Source organism: Microtus pennsylvanicus, chromosome 2, assembly GCF_037038515.1.
Source record: "Microtus pennsylvanicus isolate mMicPen1 chromosome 2, mMicPen1.hap1, whole genome shotgun sequence".
Lineage (NCBI taxonomy): Eukaryota > Metazoa > Chordata > Mammalia > Rodentia > Cricetidae > Microtus > Microtus pennsylvanicus.
In genome coordinates this window covers 5,048,046-5,067,319 of record NC_134580.1, presented here as the reverse complement: position 1 = coordinate 5,067,319, position 19,274 = coordinate 5,048,046, and the positions used below count along the sequence as shown (strand labels likewise).

The 19,274-nt window shown below is 57.2% G+C and overlaps 4 protein-coding genes across 7 annotated transcripts; 1 reads left to right on the top strand and 3 right to left on the bottom strand.

The window, feature by feature from the left end:
• Positions 1-20: 20 nt before the first annotated feature.
• On the bottom strand, positions 21-4,856 carry Lrrc14 (leucine rich repeat containing 14). Of its 3 annotated transcripts, none has more exons than XM_075959709.1 (4): positions 4,608-4,856; positions 1,896-2,282; positions 1,113-1,697; positions 21-1,018 (listed from the first exon to the last, which is right to left on the bottom strand). In XM_075959709.1, exons 2-4 carry the CDS (start codon positions 2,255-2,257, stop codon positions 451-453), a joined length of 1,515 nt encoding a protein of 504 aa, XP_075815824.1. In that variant the 5' UTR covers positions 2,258-2,282; positions 4,608-4,856; the 3' UTR covers positions 21-450. The 3 variants fall into 3 exon arrangements, with proteins under 3 accessions (XP_075815824.1, XP_075815823.1, XP_075815822.1); XM_075959708.1 differs by having other exon boundaries at positions 4,534-4,836; XM_075959707.1 differs by having other exon boundaries at positions 2,620-4,818.
• Recql4 (RecQ like helicase 4) lies at positions 4,826-11,554 on the top strand. The gene is made up of 22 exons (XM_075959672.1): positions 4,826-5,073; positions 5,154-5,187; positions 5,273-5,370; positions 5,570-5,713; positions 5,961-6,677; positions 6,758-6,884; positions 6,989-7,099; positions 7,199-7,297; positions 7,888-7,980; positions 8,058-8,194; positions 8,482-8,565; positions 8,638-8,826; positions 8,906-9,085; positions 9,157-9,298; positions 9,387-9,649; positions 9,780-9,996; positions 10,068-10,197; positions 10,281-10,450; positions 10,524-10,704; positions 10,783-10,924; positions 11,106-11,214; positions 11,303-11,554. Exons 1-22 carry the CDS (start codon positions 4,990-4,992, stop codon positions 11,425-11,427), a joined length of 3,576 nt encoding a protein of 1,191 aa, XP_075815787.1. The 5' UTR covers positions 4,826-4,989; the 3' UTR covers positions 11,428-11,554.
• Slc33a2 (solute carrier family 33 member 2) lies at positions 11,530-14,217 on the bottom strand. Its single transcript, XM_075959713.1, has 5 exons — positions 12,718-14,217; positions 12,282-12,429; positions 12,066-12,190; positions 11,885-11,994; positions 11,530-11,805 (listed from the first exon to the last, which is right to left on the bottom strand). Exons 1-5 carry the CDS (start codon positions 13,397-13,399, stop codon positions 11,632-11,634), a joined length of 1,239 nt encoding a protein of 412 aa, XP_075815828.1. The 5' UTR covers positions 13,400-14,217; the 3' UTR covers positions 11,530-11,631.
• Positions 14,218-15,250: 1,033 nt separating this feature from the next.
• On the bottom strand, positions 15,251-19,169 carry Gpt (glutamic--pyruvic transaminase). 2 transcript variants are annotated; one of them, XM_075959711.1, is made up of 12 exons: positions 19,031-19,169; positions 17,846-18,070; positions 17,629-17,718; positions 17,440-17,548; positions 17,196-17,329; positions 16,813-17,056; positions 16,558-16,637; positions 16,337-16,473; positions 16,033-16,207; positions 15,771-15,926; positions 15,578-15,690; positions 15,251-15,504 (listed from the first exon to the last, which is right to left on the bottom strand). In XM_075959711.1, exons 2-12 carry the CDS (start codon positions 18,005-18,007, stop codon positions 15,414-15,416), a joined length of 1,491 nt encoding a protein of 496 aa, XP_075815826.1. In that variant the 5' UTR covers positions 18,008-18,070; positions 19,031-19,169; the 3' UTR covers positions 15,251-15,413. The 2 variants fall into 2 exon arrangements, with proteins under 2 accessions (XP_075815826.1, XP_075815825.1); XM_075959710.1 differs by lacking the exon at positions 19,031-19,169 and having other exon boundaries at positions 17,846-18,278.
• Between the last annotated feature and the right edge of the window lie 105 nt (positions 19,170-19,274).

Below are 19,274 nucleotides of genomic sequence, written 5' to 3'. Positions count from 1 at the left end.
AAACAAACAAAAAAAATGAATTCAAGTTCCAGATACTGAACGTTTGTACCTTGCTCACACCCTACAGACCAGGTTATAGGGTGCCTCAGATGCCAGGCGGGATGTGCAGCATAAGGCCCCAGACTGCATGGGTATTCCCAAGACTACTACCTGAAGTCGACCATCCTAACCTCCACCCCAGTGCGCTGCACTCTTAAGGGCACGGGATGTGCCCAGGGACTGCTGTTTTCTGCAGAGGGAGCATCCCAGGCGGGCAGTCAGGTGCCGTTTGGAGTAGGGGAGTGTTCGGAGTAGGGGGGTGCCGTCCTGAGATAGCAACAGTCAGTCAGCTACTGGGAGCAGATACAAAGCACGGAGACTGGAGGTACAGCCAGTGGCCTAGGAAAGCCTCTGAGTCAGGCCTCCAGCAGAGTCTCACAGGGCTTGACCTGCCCCTCAAGACCCTAGCGATCACAGGCGGAAATAGTCCGCAGCCAGGCGCCCGTAGATGTCAGTGGTCCAGAGTACATGGGCACGGCCTGAAGCTAACAGCAGCTGGTGCAACTCAGCTTCTACACGGGCAAACTTCTCCTCATTGATGGAGGCTTCCAGAAGGACAGAGACGGGTGGTGGCCAAGGAAGGCCTTCATAGCAATCCACAGGGAAGGGGTGCACCACAGTGCGCAGCTCGGCCTGTACCACAGAGTCACGGAGCAGCTCTTTAAGTCCAGCCATAGACAAAGGGTTGCCATAGAGACCAAGGTAGCGCAGACTGGCACATCGAGTCAGGGTGGGCAGTGTGGCCAACAGCTGGGCATCTGCAAGCTGACACTCAGTCAGCTCGAGATGCAACAATGTGGCTGCGGCAGCCTGCAGCAGACCCTGGAAGGGGATCAACTGGTTGCCTGACAAGTCGTTGCCACTGAGATCCAGCTTCTTGAGGTGGGCAGCATGAGGGCTCTGAGCCAAGAAGCGCAGGTCCTCGGGCAGCAGTGCACAGAAGGCCAGCTCTAGGCTCTCCAGGGGGCTCTGCAGGGTGCTGCAGCGACAAGGGGTTACAGAAGGGTCATGGGCGGGTAGGCCAAGGAGTCCTCATACAAAGAGGGGACAGAGCCATGGTGGGGACCACTCACCTGAGCAGCTGTTCCAGCCGGCCTGAAAGGAGAGAGGAGCCCATGCTGAGCTCCCGAAGGCAGATAAAGCGGCCCATCTGCGCCAGAAAGTAGCGAAAGTTGTCCTCACCATCCACGGAAGGCTGCCTCGAGTCCCCATGCACATAGTGCAGCCTCAGGCTGGCTAGGTGCTGAAAGCGGGCCACGTGTGGGATAATGACAGACAGGCCTCGCAAGCCCAAGTTATTGAAGCGCAGGTCTATCCGGCGTAGACAGCCCGCATCTAGAAGCTGCAGCAGGGCTACAGTGTTGCGCATGGGCAGATCCTCAGCCCGGAGGTCCCGGCAGCAGAGCCGCAGGGGGCTGTCCACACTACTTTGGAGTGCCTCACGAAGGAATGTGTAGGAAGCCCGGTTCACCCGAAGGTCTACACGAACTTCCACGGGGACCGGGGACAGCCCTGGCTCAGCAGTCCCGCCCTGCTGCTGGGCAATGCACGTTCTGGCGACAGCGGCTGTGCAGTCCCACATGCTCATGGTTCCAGGATCCTGCTCCACGCCATCATCCAGAAGACCAGTCATATCCAGTACCCGCAATGCATGTTTCCTGGGAACAAGGATGGCCCGAGGCAGGGAATGAGGGGGCAAGGCCTACCTTCCTCCCAGCCGCCTGTACCAAAGCAACAAATATGGCTATTCCCACCCTGCGATCCTGCGCTCCTTCTCACCTCAGGACCACCCTGGCGCCAACCCAGTGAATCTTCTCTGTACTCCTAGCCTGTGGGCCCCTCAGACAAATGCGTACCTGCAAAGCGGCTGCGTGCCAGCCTCCTTTCCTGGAGTATGAAGCCGGGCGGTCAACCCCAAGATCACAGCCTGCACACTTTCTGTGCTGAGCCGCTCCTGCAGCAGGGTGCGGCTGCAGTGGGCACACTCCTGCAGCAGGGTGTGGCTGCAGTGGGCACACTCCTGCAACAGCTGCTGGAAGCTCAGCAGTGGGAAGGGCCATGTGTGCACCAACTCCCGCAGCACAACCGTCTTCTTGTCCATGAAGGCCACCTTGAACAGCAGGGGGAAGAGCTCCCGGGGCAGCAGGGGCAGGGCTTGGCAGGCAGCTGGCTGGCGCTGAAGCACCTGCCGTGTGCTGAGGAACACAAGCGTGTGCATGGCGCTGGGCTGGGCAGACAGCCACCTGCAGGAGACGGACCTTAATTAGGGAAGAGAAACCCTGGGCAAATCAAATCAGGCCACACCCTCTCCAAATTGTCCGTGGTACAAAAGCCCATCGCGCTATCTGACATGAAGTTGGGACTTCGTGGAAGGAGGTGCAAGAAGGAATGCTTCTTTGTCTGGCTTGAGACAGGGTCTCACTTCGTAGCCTAGGATTGACTTGGACTTGTGGCAATCCTCCTGTCTCTTCTGGGATTACAAGCATGTGCCATTCTACCTGGCAGGGGTAATTTCTAGTAAGTCCCTAGGGGAAACCGAGCCAGCAAGCGGAACATAAGCAGCGGCACACTGTCACTAACCTGCTCGTTCACGTGTGGCCTTCTGGAAACAGCTGCTGCTCTGCGGGGCCCAGCATCGACACTTTAGGTCTCTCAAGTCACAGGTGTGACTCAGGAATCCTTCCTCAAGAGTGAAATAAGGCACTGGAGGGATGGCTCAGTTGTTAAGAGCACTGGCTGCTCTTCCAGGGTTCAATTCCCAGCACCCACGTGGCAGCTCACAACTGTCTGTAATTCCAGTTCCTGGGGACCCAAGCCCCTCACACAGACATACATGCAAACAAACACCAAGGCACATTAAAAAAGGTGGGAGGTGGTGGTGCACCCCTTTAATCCCAGCATTTGGGAGGCAGAGACGGGCGGATCTCTGTGAGTTTGAGGCCAGCCTGGTCTACAGAGTGAGTTCCTGGACAGGCTCCAAAGCTACAGAGAAACCCTGCTTTGAAAAACCACAATAAATAAATAAACATTTATTAGGCATGGAGTTAGTTGTACACCTTCAATTTCAGCACCAAGGGAAGCAAGAGGCCTGCGGATCTTGGTGAGTTCAAGGTCCACCTAATCTATTTATCCATACACAATAGCACCCTATCTTCAAAAATAAAAGGGAGGGAGGGACTGGGGGATAACTCTGTATGATGCTTGCCAAACAAAAGTGAGGACCAAACTTCAGATCCCAGAACCTGTGTAAAAACAGCCAGAATTGGAGTCAGCAGAAAACAGGACGATCCCTGGAGACCACTGGCCGGCTGGCCCAATGCTTGAGTTTTAACAGGTTTGGGTGTTTGTTCGTTTGTTTGTAAGATTGGGGGTAGAGAAATGGCTCAAGGGTTAAGAGCATTTTACTGATCTTGCAAAAGACCCAGGTTTGGTTTCCGGAACCCACGTGGTGTGTCATAGCCACCTAAAACTCCAGTTCCAAGGGACCTGATGGGGATGCCCTCTCCTGGTCTCACAGGCTCCTTATGCACGTGGTGCGTGCACATACACTCAGACATAGACGTACAAAACTAGGGAAAGTAAATGTTTTAAAGTAAAATAAACCCCGGGCCTCTCTTCCCATCAATACAACAGGCATGTCCCCGGATTTAAGGAAATCTAAGTACAACTTCTAGTGCCAGGATTAGTTTTCCAAAAAGGATCCTGAGCACAGATGCTGTGCAGCCTATGAGATCAAGGTCATTAAGTTTAGTGCCTGTCCTGGAACTAGCTCTTGTAGACCAGGCTGGCCTTGAACTCACAGAGATCCACCTGCCTCTGCCTCCCGAGTGCTGGGATTAAAAGCGTGCGCCACCACCACCGGGCTAGAGATAACGGTTTTCTAGGATATAACCAGGCACAGAAATCCCTGAGGAAAAGTAACTGTCACCGTCTGTAGTCTTTGCCTCCTATTTGGGAATCCCAACTTCACTGAGCAATTATTGCACAGAGACCAACCACCAAGTCTTAAATTCACAGAATTCTAAAAGATCCAGGCAGAGGCCGTCAAAGCGTTCCACGCAAAAGACCCCTGAGGTTGAAGGATTCCTGATACACACAGTCACCTTACCCTCAGAACCACATTACAGCCTTCACCCTGTAACCGATTGGAAAACTAAGACCTACACTTGCCCAGAGTTATAGCACGGGACAAAGGGTAGGGAGCAGAAAGACTGCAGAATCCGGAACAAGTCCTTAAGAGACAGGTCCCTGGGAAATCCCGGATGACTATCCTCGATCTGGCTGTACCTTAGGGTAATCTCGCGAGGACTGACTCGCTGACAGGACAAACCGATCGAGCACCTGTCACAAGAGGAAAGCAGTCGGCCTGGCCTCCAAGCAAAGATTGCTTCTGGGGGCATAATGCCGCGCACAGGAGAGAGCGGTCTCTGAGGTGAGACACATACATGTGCACGCCCGGATCCTTCACGAATCAAGCCCGGAACCTCAACTAACCCGGACGAGCATGCCCCTGAAGGTCCAGAACATCCTCACCCGTCCCTAGGTCGCCCTGCGCTGGCGGGGCTCACCCGGGTCCAACCCCGCGCAGCGGCACCTCCCGAGAATCCGCTGCAGCCGGGGCCTTCAAGTGCCAGGCCCCGTCGGCCCGGCCGTCCAAGTGCCGTGACCCTTACAGCTGCCGTCTCTTGGCCGGGCTCGGATCCCAGCCCAGCGGCCCCAACTCATCCGCCCATCCGCCCCCACCACCAAGGCCTCCAGCCCCTCCGCTAGCCTCGCCCAGCGCCGCGCAGCAGTGGCGCGCCGCGATGACGTAACACGGTAGGGCCCGCCCCTTCAGGGCTCAGCGAATTGGCCGCCCGGCCTGGCGTCGCCCGCCGCCAGCTCCCATTGGCGCAGAACGACACTTCCCAGCGGCGGCGGGAGATTCCCAATACGCAGGATCTGACAGCCATGGAACGGCTTGCGAGCGTTCGCGCGCGGCTGCAGGAGTGGGAACGCGCTTTCGCACGGCTGCACGGGAGACGGCCAGCGCAGGTGAGGTGGGGTTGGGGGCATGGACAGGGCGGTGAGTGGGGACCCAGGCGCAGTCTGTGGCTGACGAGCTTCTCTCCCAGGAGGACGTGGAGGCGGCCCCCGAGGAGACCCGCGGTGAGCGCTGGGCTGGCGGGCCTGGGACGGGGCTAAGGTTAGTAGGTGACCCCTGACCCCTGACCCCCGACCCCTGCCTTCTCAGCGCTCTACCGTGAGTACCGTAACCTAAAGCATGCAGTGCGCCAAGCTGGCGACGGATACCGCAGCCAAGAGCGGTCTCTCGCCGAGGCAGCTGAGGAGGTATACTGGCCCTTGATCCCAGTCAACGTTGTGTATGGTCAAACGGCTGGAGCCAAGAGCTATTGCAGCCATGCCTCCGTGGAGCCCACAAGTTTGGTGGCCAGGCCCTCCCGTGGGGGTTGAGGGGAAGCTTTGGAGGCACTTCTGTGCCCATATCATCACCTTTTAACGTGGTCTAGTCCGCTACTGTCTGCTGCAGGCACAGAAGCCAAGCTGCTGGGGTCCCCACTTGAATCGAGCTGCAACCCAGAATACACAGCCTGTCCCCAGGCAGGGCCCATTGAGTTCAGTACAAGACTATGGGGAAAGGCTCAAAGCCAATCTGAAAAACGCAAAGCTACAGGTAAGAAGTGGAGGTGAACCCAGAACTGCCTTTGGCTCTGGGGTGGTTTGCCAGGGCCCTTCTGCGTCCACCCTTCTTTACATCGCACACACATGCTCACGCACACACACGTGTGCTTCTGCAGTAAGTGGGACTCGGCTCCTAAGGTGCTCACAGGGACCTCACTGTCAGCTTCTTGTCTGTCCCAAACGTCTGCAGAGCCCAGGGTTCTGAGATCCTACTTGCTGTTCTATCTTCCCCAACCTAGACTAGGCCAACCCTGAGCCGAAAACTCCAGCCTCAGAAGAGATCTTTGTCCACGGCGACCACCCTAAGGCCACCAGGCCCAAGGACCTGTCCAGATGAAACCAATGATGTACTTCCCCGACTTCCTGAGCCCCAGCCAAGGCTAGGCCAGCTCCAACAGCTTCAGGCATCCCTGAGCCTTCGGCTGAGTTCCCTAGACCCTGGCTGGTTAGAGCGGTGTCATGCCAGAGTTTCCGACCTTCTAGAGGTTCCCGATGCCTGTGGGCTTGACCTGGATGCAAAGGAGTCACAACCTCAGAAGTCAGGCAAGGCAAATGTCCTTGATCCTGGTATTCATTCAGAAAAAAAGTCACAGAGCCCCAATGCCCTGGCCCTACAGCCTCCGAGCCCCACACCCAGCAACGATGAAGACAGGAAATGGAGTAAGGATTCTGAGGACTTTGCACAAGCCCAGGACAGCAGCCCAGCAGGACAGCTATCTGAGGGAGCCAGGACTGCAGCACACGCGAAAGAGCCTCCAGGAGAACCTGCACAAGTGAACGCTCCTCAGCCCCGCCCCTCAAAGCAGGCCAAGACAGAGAAGGCCAAGGGCACTGCCCGCATCCACATCTCCCCTCGACCAGCTTCCCTGGACAGGGGGAACTACGTTCGACTCAACATGAAACAGAAGTGCTATGTGCGAGTTGGGGCCAGTCGAGGCAGGCTTCTCCGGAAGCAGGTGAGACGTGCTGAATGGAGCAGGCCGGCCTTTCCTCGCCTCCCACCTCCCTCTTGAGTAATCCCTATGGGCTTCCCCAGGTATGGAAGCAAAAGTGGAAGAAGAAAAGGGAGCAGTTTTGGGGAAGTGGACCCAGAGCCACAGCGAAGGACACTTGTTTCCGGTGCGGGCAGTCTGGGCACTGGGCATCGCAGTGCTCCCAGCCAGGTAAACCTCTGCCATGAGTGATGGGTCATTTAACCGTGGGGAAGGGGGACTAGAGAAGTACTTATGCGAACAGAAGGTTCCACCAGCTCTTAACTCTGCTCCAGGCTCCACCCTGACCTTCCAGGAGGAAGGTGGCAGGGAAGACAAACAGCCCGATTCTGCTTTGGAAGAAGTAGCAGCACAGACGACAGCCTCTCCTTCCCGTCCCCTCTCTGGTAAGTGAGGGGGATGGGTGGATATGACCAGAGGCCATTGGGCCAGGGTGGTCTGTGGATTCTGGTGCCCCCACATCACCCTCTTGCCTATCCAAGCAGGTCAGGACACAGAACCCGATGGGCTAAAGCTACAGATGCCCTGTCCTCCCTGCCCAGTGTTGCCCCTCTACCCCCCAGGGCTCCTGGGACAGGTAGCAGGTGAGTGAAATTTAATGGTTCAGAGTCTTTCCCGACTCATGTCTTAGTCGCTGTTCTACTGCTGTGAAGAGACACCGAGACCAAGGCAACTCTTAGAAAAGGAAGCATTGAACTGGGACTTGCATACCATCTCAGCAGCTTAGTCTGTTATCTTGGTGGGAAGCAGAAAGGCAGACATTGTGCTGGAGAAGTGGCTGAGAGCTTTGCATCCTGATCGGCCGGCAGAGAGACAGACAGAGACAGAGACACTTTACCTCGCCTGGGCTGTTGAAATACTCAAAGCCAACCCCCCAGTGACACACTTTTGTTTTTGTTTTCTCGAGACAGGGTTTCTCTGTAGCTTTGGGACCTGTCCTGGAACTAGCTCTTGTAGGCCAGGCTGGCCTCGAACTCACAGAGATCTGCCTGCCCAGTGCTGGGATTAAAGGCGTGCGCCACCACCGCCCAGCTGACACACTTTTTCTAACAAGGCCACACCTCTTAATTCTTCCCAAATGGTTCACCAGATAGGAACTAAGCATGCAAATACACGAGCCTATGGGGGTCTGTAGGGGCCATTCTCATTCAAACCACCACATCTGTGTCCACAGAAACCCCTGCTGAGGTATTCCAGGCCCTACAGCAGCTAGGGCACCAAGCCTTCCGCCCTGGTCAGGAACGTGCAGTCAGGCGGATTCTTTCGGGTAGGTGTGACTGTCTAGAATTGCACCAAGCTGTGTCTGGCAAGTTGAGCCTTACAGCTGCCTCTTGTCCTGTCCAGGCATCTCCACTCTGTTGGTGTTGCCCACGGGTGCTGGCAAGTCTCTGTGCTACCAGCTTCCTGCACTGCTGTATGCCCAGCGAAGCCCCTGCCTCACACTGGTGGTCTCTCCTCTCCTGTCACTCATGGATGACCAGGTATTGGATAGGCTTAGTACCTGGAAAGTCTGCAAACTGACACCTCTGGTGCCATTGGATGCTTCTCGTTTCCTGAACACACCAGAGGCCAGCCGACCTTCCTAAGGGTAGCACAGCCTAGTGCCCAATGTTCTCACCTAGTTCCTTATCTCCAGGGTGTGCAGGTCCATAGGTGGCCAGCTCTGAACTTTTCTCCCAGGACCCAGCATCTGATGCTTTTCCTTCCAGAGGGTTGAGTAGGGGCAGAGACTGAGCTGTGCTGGATTGTGACAGCATTGCATTCACAGGTGTCTGACCTGCCTCCATGTCTGAAGGCAGCCTGCCTCCACTCAGGTATGACCAAGAAACAGCGAGAATCTGTCTTGAAAAAGGTCAGGAGGGCCCCATGGATGGGTGGTAGTGGGCATCCCTCTGGGCAGTGCCCATAGCCCTCTTCCCTTCAGGTAAAGGCAGCCCAGGTGCAGGTGCTGATTGTGTCCCCTGAGGCCTTGGTCAGGTGTGGGGCTAAGGGCCCTGCCAGCCTCCCCGACGCCTCTCAGCTGCCTCCAGTTGCCTTCGCCTGCATTGACGAGGTCCACTGCCTGTCTCAGTGGTCACACAACTTCCGGCCCTGCTACCTGCGTGTTTGCAAAGTGAGCTTTTGTTGGGGTCAGGGTGGAGGTGGACTGGGACCCAGGTGGGCTAAGTGACTCAGCACTGTCCCCGGTTCAGGTCCTTCGAGAGCGGATGGGTGTGCGCTGCTTTCTGGGTCTCACAGCCACGGCCACACGGAGCACTGCACGTGACGTGGCCCAGCACCTGGGCATAGCGGAAGAGCCTGAGCTCAGTGGGTTGGCCTCCATCCCTGCCAATCTGCACCTCTCTGTGTCCATGGACCGAGATTCAGACCAGGTAGTTATGTGCATCCCAGGGGCCCCAGCAGACGCCCACGACCCACCGTGTTAATCGTTCCTTATTGCTAGGCTCTGGTGACACTGCTGCAGGGGGACCGTTTTCGTACCCTGGACTCTATTATCGTTTACTGCCATCGACAGAAGGATACAGAACGGGTGGCCGCACTCCTCCGGACCTGCCTGTCCACGGTGGGAGAGCCAAGGCCCAGAGGTAGGCATGTATAGGGTTGGGCCCCCAGGGACCCTTTCTTCTGCATGCCTGCTCAGTTCCATCCACCATTTGTGCACCTTCTCTAAAGGTTGCGGCCCCAAGGCTGTAGCTGAAGCATACCATGCTGGCATGTGCAGCCAGGAACGGCGACGAGTGCAACAAGCCTTCATGCAGGGCCACCTGCGGGTGGTAGTGGCCACAGTAGCCTTTGGGATGGGGCTGGACAGGTCAGATGTTCGGGCTGTGCTACACCTGGGACTGCCTCCAAACTTCGAGAGCTATGTGCAAGCGATTGGTCGTGCAGGACGTGATGGGAAGCCCGCCCATTGTCACCTGTTCCTGCAGCCGCAGGTTGGCACCCCGTCTCCCCAGGGGTTACGCTCTTCCTATGCCATGCCACTTCGGTCCCAGCTGCAATCCTGTTTTCCTTGCAGCTGCCACTCTAGCCCCAAACCGTATGCATATGACTGTCTCAACACAGGGTGAAGACCTTTGGGAACTGCGCAGACACGCCCATGCTGATGGCACTGACTTCCTGGCTGTGAAGAAGCTGGTGCAGCGTGTCTTCCCACCCTGTACATGCACCCGGAGGCACAACGGCCAACAAACACACCCTGTATTGGGAAAGGCCTGCCAAGGCCATAAGCGGGCACTCCCAGTGCAGTCTACAGTACAGGCTTTGGACATGACAGAGGAGGGTAAGGAGCCAAGAAGATATGGGGTACAGGGAGAGGCTATCAGCAGCCTCTGAGCCTTCCTCTGCCTCTAGCTATTGAGACTCTGCTGTGCTATCTGGAACTACACCCTCGACATTGGCTGGAGCTGCTGCCTTATACCTATGCCCACTGCCGTCTGTGCTGCCCTGGGGGCCCTGCCCAGCTGCAAGCTCTGGCCCACAGGTAAGCATATCCCACCTCCGGCTAAGGATGAAGACAAAGAACTGGAGCTGCTGGCCACATACTCCTTTGTCCCCTGGGCACAGGTGTCCCCCTTTGGCTGCATGCTGGGCCAAGTGGCCACCTAAAGACACAAGTCGGGGCAGCAGCTCCTTAGAGTTTAACATGGTGGAGCTGGCAGACTCGATGGGCTGGGAGCTGGCCTCTGTGCGGCAGGCTCTCCTCCAGCTGCAGTGGGACCAAGAACCAAGGAAAGGTATGCCCAGCCCTCCCTCAGTCTAGCTTGTGCTGGCCCCCTGGCCGCCTCTGACTGACACACTTGCTGACAGGCGCACCCCGGAGCACAGGGGTGCTTGTGGAGTTCAGCGAGTTGGCCTTTCACCTGCACAGTCCTGGTGACCTGACAGATGAGGACAAGGACCAGATCTGCGACTTTCTGTACAGCCGAGTCCAGGCTCGAGAACACAAGGCCCTGGCCCATCTACGCCAGATAGCTAAGGCCTTTCGCAGGTGGGAAGAAGGTAGGCAGAGCCCAGGCCACCCACTCCGACCCCAGGGGCACTCCTGACAGGTTTGTATCGTCCCCAGTGTGGCCTTTCCCAGCTGTGGACCCTGCCTAGAGCAGTCGGATGAGGACCGCAGCAGCCAGCTGAAGACCTTGCTCAGCCACTACTTTGAGGAAGAGGAAACTGTGAAGGATGAGCAGGGTCCAGAGCCTGGGCAGAACCAGGTAAGTGCCACCCCTCTGAAGATGGGTGATTCCTAAAGCCAAGGATAATGACATGCCCATGTACAACCCAACCCCACAGTCCAACCCCTGCTTGGCTCAAGGTTTCTTGGGCTGCTTGGGGTGTGATTTTATGTGACAGATGCCATGGGGCGCAGGGAAGGTCACATGTCACCCCCCACAGCTTCAGGACTGGGAGGACCATATTCGCCGTGATATCCGTCAGCTCCTGTCCGTGCGACCAGAGGAAAGGTTTTCAGGACGGGCTGTGGCCCGCATCTTCCACGGCATTGGTGAGGGCCACAGGGCTGCCTTCATTAGGGAGGAGCTGGGCGCTAGAGCCGGCTGAGTCCTCAGGCCTACGTTTCTGCTCCATCACAGCAAGTCCCTGCTACCCAGCCCAGGTGTATGGGCAGGACCGGCGTTTCTGGAGGAAGTATCTACATCTGGACTTCCATGCCCTGATGCGCTTGGCTACAGAAGAGCTCCTGCTCAGCAGCCGATGACTACCCTCCATGGGAGAGCTACATGGTGGGGCATGGGGCAAGCCAGACTGGCTGCTACACCAAGGGTGTCGGGTTCGTGTGCTAGCGAGGCAATGATGTAAGTGCAAATAAAAAGCAATTTTATGTCCTTTCTGGCAACAGAGTCCTCAGTTTGAGGATGGCTACATCTCGTGTGTTCCAGCCATCCAGGCCATACATGGCAGCTCAGGTCAGGTTACTGGGTGCCAGGCTGAGATCCAGAATGGGCAGACCTGAGAGTACAAGGAAGGCAGCAAAGCAGAGGCGTGGGCCCAGGCCATCAGCCAACACTCCAGCCAGGGTCCCCGGTAGCAGCTTGCCCAACAGTTCCAGAGTGGCCAGGAGGCTGTAGTGTGTGGCCTGGGGATGGAAGTACAGATCAGGACCTGGTGGCTCCCTAGCCTTGCAGCCCCCGGGCATCCCTGCCCTGCCCTCTTACCTGCCGGGGCCTGGGTGCCAACTGGCTACAGTGCATCATCACGGTGAATGTGGCCGTGGTGACCACACCGCCCAGAAACTGCTGTAGACACAGGCTCAGCAAAGCTGCCCCTACAAGAGCAAATGTCAGTGGGGCCCCTGGCTCTTGCTCCCTCCCTCCTTCGTCAAGGCTGACCTCTCACCTCTCATAATTGTACCAGGCTCCAGACTGGCCCCTGGGGTACTGAGGTAGAAAAGCAGAGCCGTCTGGCAGGCCAAACTCCCAAGGCGTAGCTGCAGCACTGACCTCAACAGGGAGAGAGGCTGCCTGGGGTGGGAATTGGGAGACTGAATATGGCAAGACTCCCTGGGAGATGGTGGAGATGATGAGGGTCACATTAGGGTTGGGGAGTGCTTACCAGTGCCTGGCCAGTAGAGCTCCCCCTAGAGAGGAGCCAGCAATGGAGCAGGTCATAGCGCCCAAGCCACTCCATAGCCCCAAGTCTGAGGCAGAAACACCATGGTCCAACAGGAGAAGTGGAAACAGGCTGCCAGCACCCTGCTCACCTACAGGAGACCATAAGCAAGGATGGACCCCTTCTCCTTTCTCCCTTCCTGGGGCCTCCGTCCTCCAACCAGCCAGGCCCATGGGTCCCAGGTCTTAGAAAAAGCTGGGCCTTGAAGCCCAGCTAATTTGAAGCTCTATCAGTAACACCCGTGGGCTGTGGCTGAAGCTGGGAGAAGACTGAGCTACAGAGCTCTGGGGAGGGCTGGGCTGAGAGCTAAGTGGGTTTCAGGGCCCTAGGGAAACGAGGGCTCCGAGCTTGACATTGCCGAACTCAAAGATACACTCACCCAGCTTGTAGGTGAGAACAAAGCCTGCTGTCCAGAGGGTCCCAGGCACAGCCAGCAAATCTTGTAGAAAATAGGATGTGTGGGGGTTTTGTTCTGAGACCTGAGGCCGAGGCAGCTGTCCCAAGGCTGGTGCAGCCCAGGCTAAGGCAGCAGCCAGCCAGTAGGTGGCAGCTAAGAGCAGAAAAAGCAGTGGCCAAGAGAGGGTGGGGAAGAGGACCAAGAGCCCGCCCCCAGCCAATGCTGACCCCAGCTTGTACGCCACCACCTGTACCGTGTTGCCAGGCCCCAGCTCCTTTGCCTCCAGGAGCTGCACAGCGACCGTGTCCAGAGCTACGTCCTGCACTGCTGCACCCAGATTCAGCAGCAGTAGCAGCCCCATCATGATGGTGGGGAGCCCTGTCTGGCCAGCTTGCGGGGGAGGGAACACGGCCAGCAGCCCACACACCAGACCCAGGGACACTGTGCTGAGTGTTAACCAGACCCGAGGGGAGCCCTGCCTGTCCACCAGTGGCGCCCACGCCAGTTTGAACAGCCATGGTGCATACAATCCCTTGGTCAGGCCCACACGTGTCAGGGAGAGGCCATGGGCCCGCAGTAAAATGGGCAGCAAGCTGGACTGCAGTCCGTAGGGCAGACCCTGCACAAGATAGAGGCCGGCCAGCAGCAGCAGCTTCCCGTGCATGTCCAGGTCGGGGTGAATCAGACGGCTCAGCGGGAAAAGCCAGGCTCTAGTCCATCTACATAAGCTCAGGGACAATCAGGCCAAGATCCCGAAGCGCACACTGGGGCACCGATATACCGGAAGTACCGAAGTTGGGAGAAAACACGGGAATAAACCTGAGCTAGGTGGGCCTGCGCACAGCCCATTACTACCAGCATGCCTTGCGCAGGGGTCAGGCAAGGGAGGCGGACTCCTTTGGCTGAGGGTGGAGCCAATTCCCGATTCATTCCGCATTCTCATCCTCAATTGGCCAAAAACCCCAGCGGCAAACGTCAAGCAGGCTACAGATAACCTTCGCAGACCGAGAACGTCTGCTCTGGCGCCCCTGGTGACAAACCTGAACACAGCAGCCTGCTTCCCGTGTTCCCAGCGCCTGCAAGCGGCTGGGAGGACGCCAGGCTGGTCTCAAAGGTATCTTCCATTGTTCTCAATGGTTACTAGATTCGTTCAGAAGCTCTTCTTGTTTTGTTTTTTTCCAGACAGGGTTTCTCTGTGTAGCTCTGTTGTCCTGAAACTCACTCTGTAGCCCAGGCTGGCCTCAAATTCAGAGATCTGTCTGCCTCCCGAGTGCTGGGATTTCTAATCCTTCGCTCCCATGGTGCCTCTGGCGCTGCTCCCCATACCTTGCTATGACTGTGGCTTCAGAGCCTCTCAAGGCACTAACCTCAAAAGCTGGAGTTTAGTGGGAAAGGTCAGGACCCAGTCAGCTACTGCCCATGATACCCCCTTCCCTTAGTGTTCAGTGAGGGTAGCAAGTCCAGCTCACATGATTCTGGCCCTACAAGGAAGGCCCGTGGCCAATCCCTTCCCGACACCTTGGGTTAAGAGCTGGGTCCATAGTGGACAACTGGGTGCTGCTGTTGTGCCCATTTCGACACATGGCCCTGTGTCTAGGTCTGAGCATCCTGGCATTGGCTTGCTGTCCTATAACTTCAATAGTCTCAGGGCCCAGGTTTTCACATCTACAAAGTGGGTTCTACTTTAGGACATGGTTGTGAACACCTGTAATCTCAGCTATTCAGGCTGAGGCAGGAGCATCATGTGTTTAAGTTTGACTTGGATTAATTTAGCAAGCAAGACCATGCCTTAAAATTGAGAAAGGGTGGCAGCAGGATATAGTTCCATGGTCCTCAATTCAATCCTAGTTGCACAAATAACCGGGGGGTAAGGGGGAGGACAACTGCTCTTGCTTACCTCAGAGGACCACTGAAGACCCAACCAGGGCACCCCACCAGTACCTGCTGTGCATAGGGGCACATCCCTTCCAGAGTCTCCACCCTAGGATGTTTTCTCCCTTTAGCACCCCCAAGGGTGCCTAGAGGTGGTTCGCTAAAGGCTGTCCCCTGCCTTGCTCCACTGGAGTCGTCGCAAGCCCTTGCTGTCACTCCCAACTTGGTGTAACCCTGCTTAACAGCTCCACCCTGTGGTTGGCACGGGAAGTGCCAGAACAAAGGACGCATTTGTGTAGCCCAGGGAAAAGTTACTATTTCTGACGCAGCCTCTAAGACCTCTTTCCCCTGGAATTCTCTGCAACCTCATCCCCTCCCAAGTGGCCCTGGGCTGGCCCTAAAAGGCAGATGTGACCCACGTTTGTCTTCACACACTTCACTAGCACGTTAGTTGATTTGAACGGGTCACCACATGCCCCACATTAAGACCATAATGAAGACCTAGCCACAGATGCATCCGTTTCTTAAGATGAATGGATGAATGGCAGCCTGAGGCCCTTTCCTGGGAGCCGTCCTTCACGGCTCCTTTATATGAGGTGTCTAGTGTTCCTCAAGCAGCGTCCATTTGCCTACGCAAAGCCAATCAAATCAAAAGCTGGGGTCCAGGCAGCCACTTCAAGTCGGGCTGACACCCAGCTTTATTAGGGACCTGCAGAGACAGGTACCCAGACCCTAGGCAAAAGCAGCAAATACTGAAGGCTCCCAAGGACCCTCAGCTGATTCAGTCACAGGCTGTCCAGTGTGAGCTAGGAGTACTCCTTGGTGAACTTAGCATGGAAATGCCTCAGTTTTTCCAACAGCAGCCGCAGCTTCTCAATGGGGGGCAGAATGGTCATCCTGAAAAGGACAAACAGTAAGCCTGGGGCATAGGCCCATTCGTGGGGAGGGTCAACACTATACCAGGTCTCACCGGAAGTGATAAGTGCCTTCCTGTTGCCCAAAGCCACTTCCAGGGACCACACAGATGCCAGTCTCCTCCAGGAGGCACAGGCAGAAGAACATGTCAGGAGCCAGGCCCAGTTCCTGAGGGTCAGGAGGGTGATTAGGTCACAGCTCCCAGGCCAGCACCCAACCCAGCCCCCTCGTGACCCTGCGTTCCCCACCTGAGCACGCTGCACTGCCCGCGGGGGCAGCTGCACTCGAGGGAAGGAGTACATTGCGCCCTGCACTGGGTTGCAGCGGATCCCGGGGGCCTCGTTGAAGACCTGCTCGGTGAGTTTAGCCTTGGCTGCCAGCTCAGCCAGCACCTCCTGCCTCTCCTGCAGCCACAGGAGGGAATAATGGAAGAGGGTTTCGATGTCTCCCCCTGGAGTCCCACCCAAAGCTGGGTCACCAGACATCTTTGGCCTGGTCTGGTCTGCTCACTGCTTGAAACTGCTTGAAGGACGGCTCAGAGGGTGCTGGTGGACTGACCACCATGTCCAGCAGGGCCTGGCCCGGCACTGGTGGGCACAGCCGTACACTCATCAGTTTGGCCATCTGTTTCTGCACCTCCGCATCCATGTTTACCACTTCCACATAGCCACCACGGAACCCGCACCTGCCGGGAAGAGCACAGGTTGAGGCTGGTCTGGGAAGAGGGTGTTGAGCTGCTGAGCCATGGCAGTGGTCCCAAAAGTTCTCTACTAGTTCCGGTTTCACCACTACCACCCCCTGCGCCTGTACGCACTCGCCCATGTAGCCCTTCGAGACCGAGTGGAAGGAAGCAAGCTCCTGCTGCGTCGCGTACGGCGGCCCCATCTCCGTGAGCACCTTCTTGAATGAATGGAACTGAGAGCCCTCGGCGTACACGTTGTCCTGGTATACCTGGAGGGGCAGCAGTGTCATTCAGACTGGCTGCTGAGCTGCTGCACACTGCCAAGTGTGCTCTCCTCCCCCGGTCGTCTGTACCTCATCAGCCATCAGGAAAAGTCCCTCTTCGAAAGCAAAGCGGATCACAGCCTCGATGCATTCACGGGTCTGCACCTGCCCTGGAGTGTGGAGATGCAGCACAGACAGGGTCAGTCACGGGCAACAGAGAACCAAGCTCAACCCAGGTGCTCTGGGGTCAGGAGAGCTGGAGCAGGTCCCAGAGGAAGAGGCGGGGCTGGAAGGAGGAGTCCAATGAGGCGGAGCTAGATGGGGAGGAGCAGATAGGAGGCGTACCAGTCGGGTTGCCAGGGTTGATGACGCACAGAACGCGAGGGCAGCAGCGGTCACGTGCCTGGCACAGAGCGCGCCGCAGCTCCGCGATGTCTAGAGACCAGGCACGCTCTTCGTCCAGGTAGTAGTCCACCTGCATGGCGTCCAGCTCAGCCAGAGCAGCCGAGTACAGTGGGTACTGAGGAATGGGAATGAGCACACCTGTTCGCGCGCGGCCTTCACCGGCCACCAGCAGCTTGAGCACTGTCTGTGGGTGGGATAGGAAGCACAGTGTTAGTGCAATCAGGGTTGCACGCCCCCACCCCTACCATGAGCCGATGCTGCGGCACCAGACTGAGCCTGATCTAGCCTCACACATAGGGCTACTCTGGCCTGGCCCACTCTACCACAATGGCGTCGCTGGCCCCAGTGGACAGAAATATGTTGTTTGGGTCTGCAGGGATGCCTCCATCTCGCCTCTCAATGTACTGTGCCACATCTTCCCGGATCAGCTGGATGCCAGAGCTAATGGTATAGGCACCTGAAAGAGGCCAAGCTAGTGAGGGGGGGCAAGTCCCGCAAGCTTCCCAAGGGACCTATCTCTCTCTGCCCCTCCCTAAGGCTTGGACTCCACCGGGAGCAAGCACTTACCCAGGCTCTGGCCCCCGCATGCCTGCAAGATGCGTTCTGCCCTTCTCTTGACATCCTCTGGGAAGTCGGGACTGCTCATAAGTTTGGGGTAGACACAAAGGGCTAGGACCTGGGGGAACCAAATAATGAGGCCAGGGCAGTTTTGGGGTGGGGGAGGAGGTGTGACCACAGGCAGTACAGCAGCCTAACCTGGCGGAAGAAGGTAATGGGTCTTTGCCCCATGGCCTGTGCATCGCCAATGTTGGCACGGATGACTTCAGTAAAGGGCTTCTTCACACCCTGGGAAAGGAGAGCAGGCAGTGAGATCTGACAGTTACCCTCCTGCCGTTGTCCCACATTCCCTGGGCTGGGGACTAATTCACCAACCCAAGTTTAGCAGAAGGGCAGCGATTGCCCAAGGTAATACCTGACGCAGCTCCTGCTCCAGCTCCAAGGCGCGATGCACTATGGGTCCTCGAACGGCATACTCCACCCTCCGCACACAGGGGTTCATGGTATCCAGTGTTAACACCTTCCCTTTCAGTCCATTCCTTGAAGCCTGGCTTTGATCATTCGCTCTTGAGGCCATGACTGCTCAGACCAGGCAGGATACTGGCTCAGGAAGTAGACCAGTCCAGACGTGGAATCAGGGCTGGGAATGGGGAAGTCTGCTGAGGTAAGACACCACCCTCTGCACCACAGCCTTCTGGTCCTACCGAAAGGGGCAGAAAGGACTGAAGGAGCTGCAGCACCCTGGGCCCCGCCCCACCAGTCTGGGCACAGATCTGCCCCAGGGAGGCAGAGGGAGGTGGTAAGGCGGCAGGCGGGGCTTGGGGCGAGGCCCAGTGCCGCCTAATGTCCCAGTGAGGGAGCAGGAGACCCACTTGGGGAGTAGGGACAGACGGATGGCTCAAGATCTGACACACTGGAAATGAGGGGAAGAGAGCATTCAACAACCGGGTCTATTAAGAACAGAGCCAGGAACTACTGGAGCCTGCCCCTAGCAAGGGCCAGCTGAGGCCTAGCCCTCTCCGACCTGACACACACACACCATCTTTACTTAAGCAAGTGGACGTATCTCCTCCTCCTAGGTACCTATGCCAGGCTCCCTATATCTGGGGAGCACGGAGGGAGGGAAGGGAGGTGTCCGGTCTCTGGGTTCCATGGGGACTGTCAGTGTTACAGTTGGACCTTGGTCCCTGATGAGCACTGCAAGGGTTTGGGGGGAGGGGAAGAGCCTGGAGACAGGACATCTCGTCCTGGACGCCTCACCCTGGGCTGCCCTCATGCCCTCTCTATACACATCAGCCTGAGGTTGCCCTTAGGGCCACAACCCAGGCCAAGGGTAACTAAGTCCCCTTCCTTCTTGCTCCTGATTGGTAGAGAACAGGAAGTGAGCTCTGATAGGCCCACAGAGTCCCACTCCCACTGGCCTTATAGGTCAAGCTCAGCACTGAATATCTAAGCCCCTGGACACATCTGTGGCTCAGGCTGAGGGCCTGACTTCTCAGCTAGACAGCAGGCAGCTAGGAAGGCCTGAGGTGAGCCTTGATCCCTCTGTCCCTGCAGGCTGGAAGAAACACCACTCGAGGCCCTGTGCGGAGGCACTCACCTGTGATCTCTTGGCCCTGATAACATAGTGGCCTCCCTCTCACTGGCCTTTCTGGCCCTTAGGCCAGAGCACAGATTAATATAGGCTTGGCCCAGGCAGAGCCTGCCCCTGCCTGCCTCCTCCCAGCAGCGCCAAGCAGCAGCAGCGGTAGCCAAGCAGCAGCAGCGGTAGCAGGTGGACTTCAGGCAGCACACAGTGCTACTCTAAATTTAACCAGCAGCCACCAGCCCTCCCCCAAGCCCGT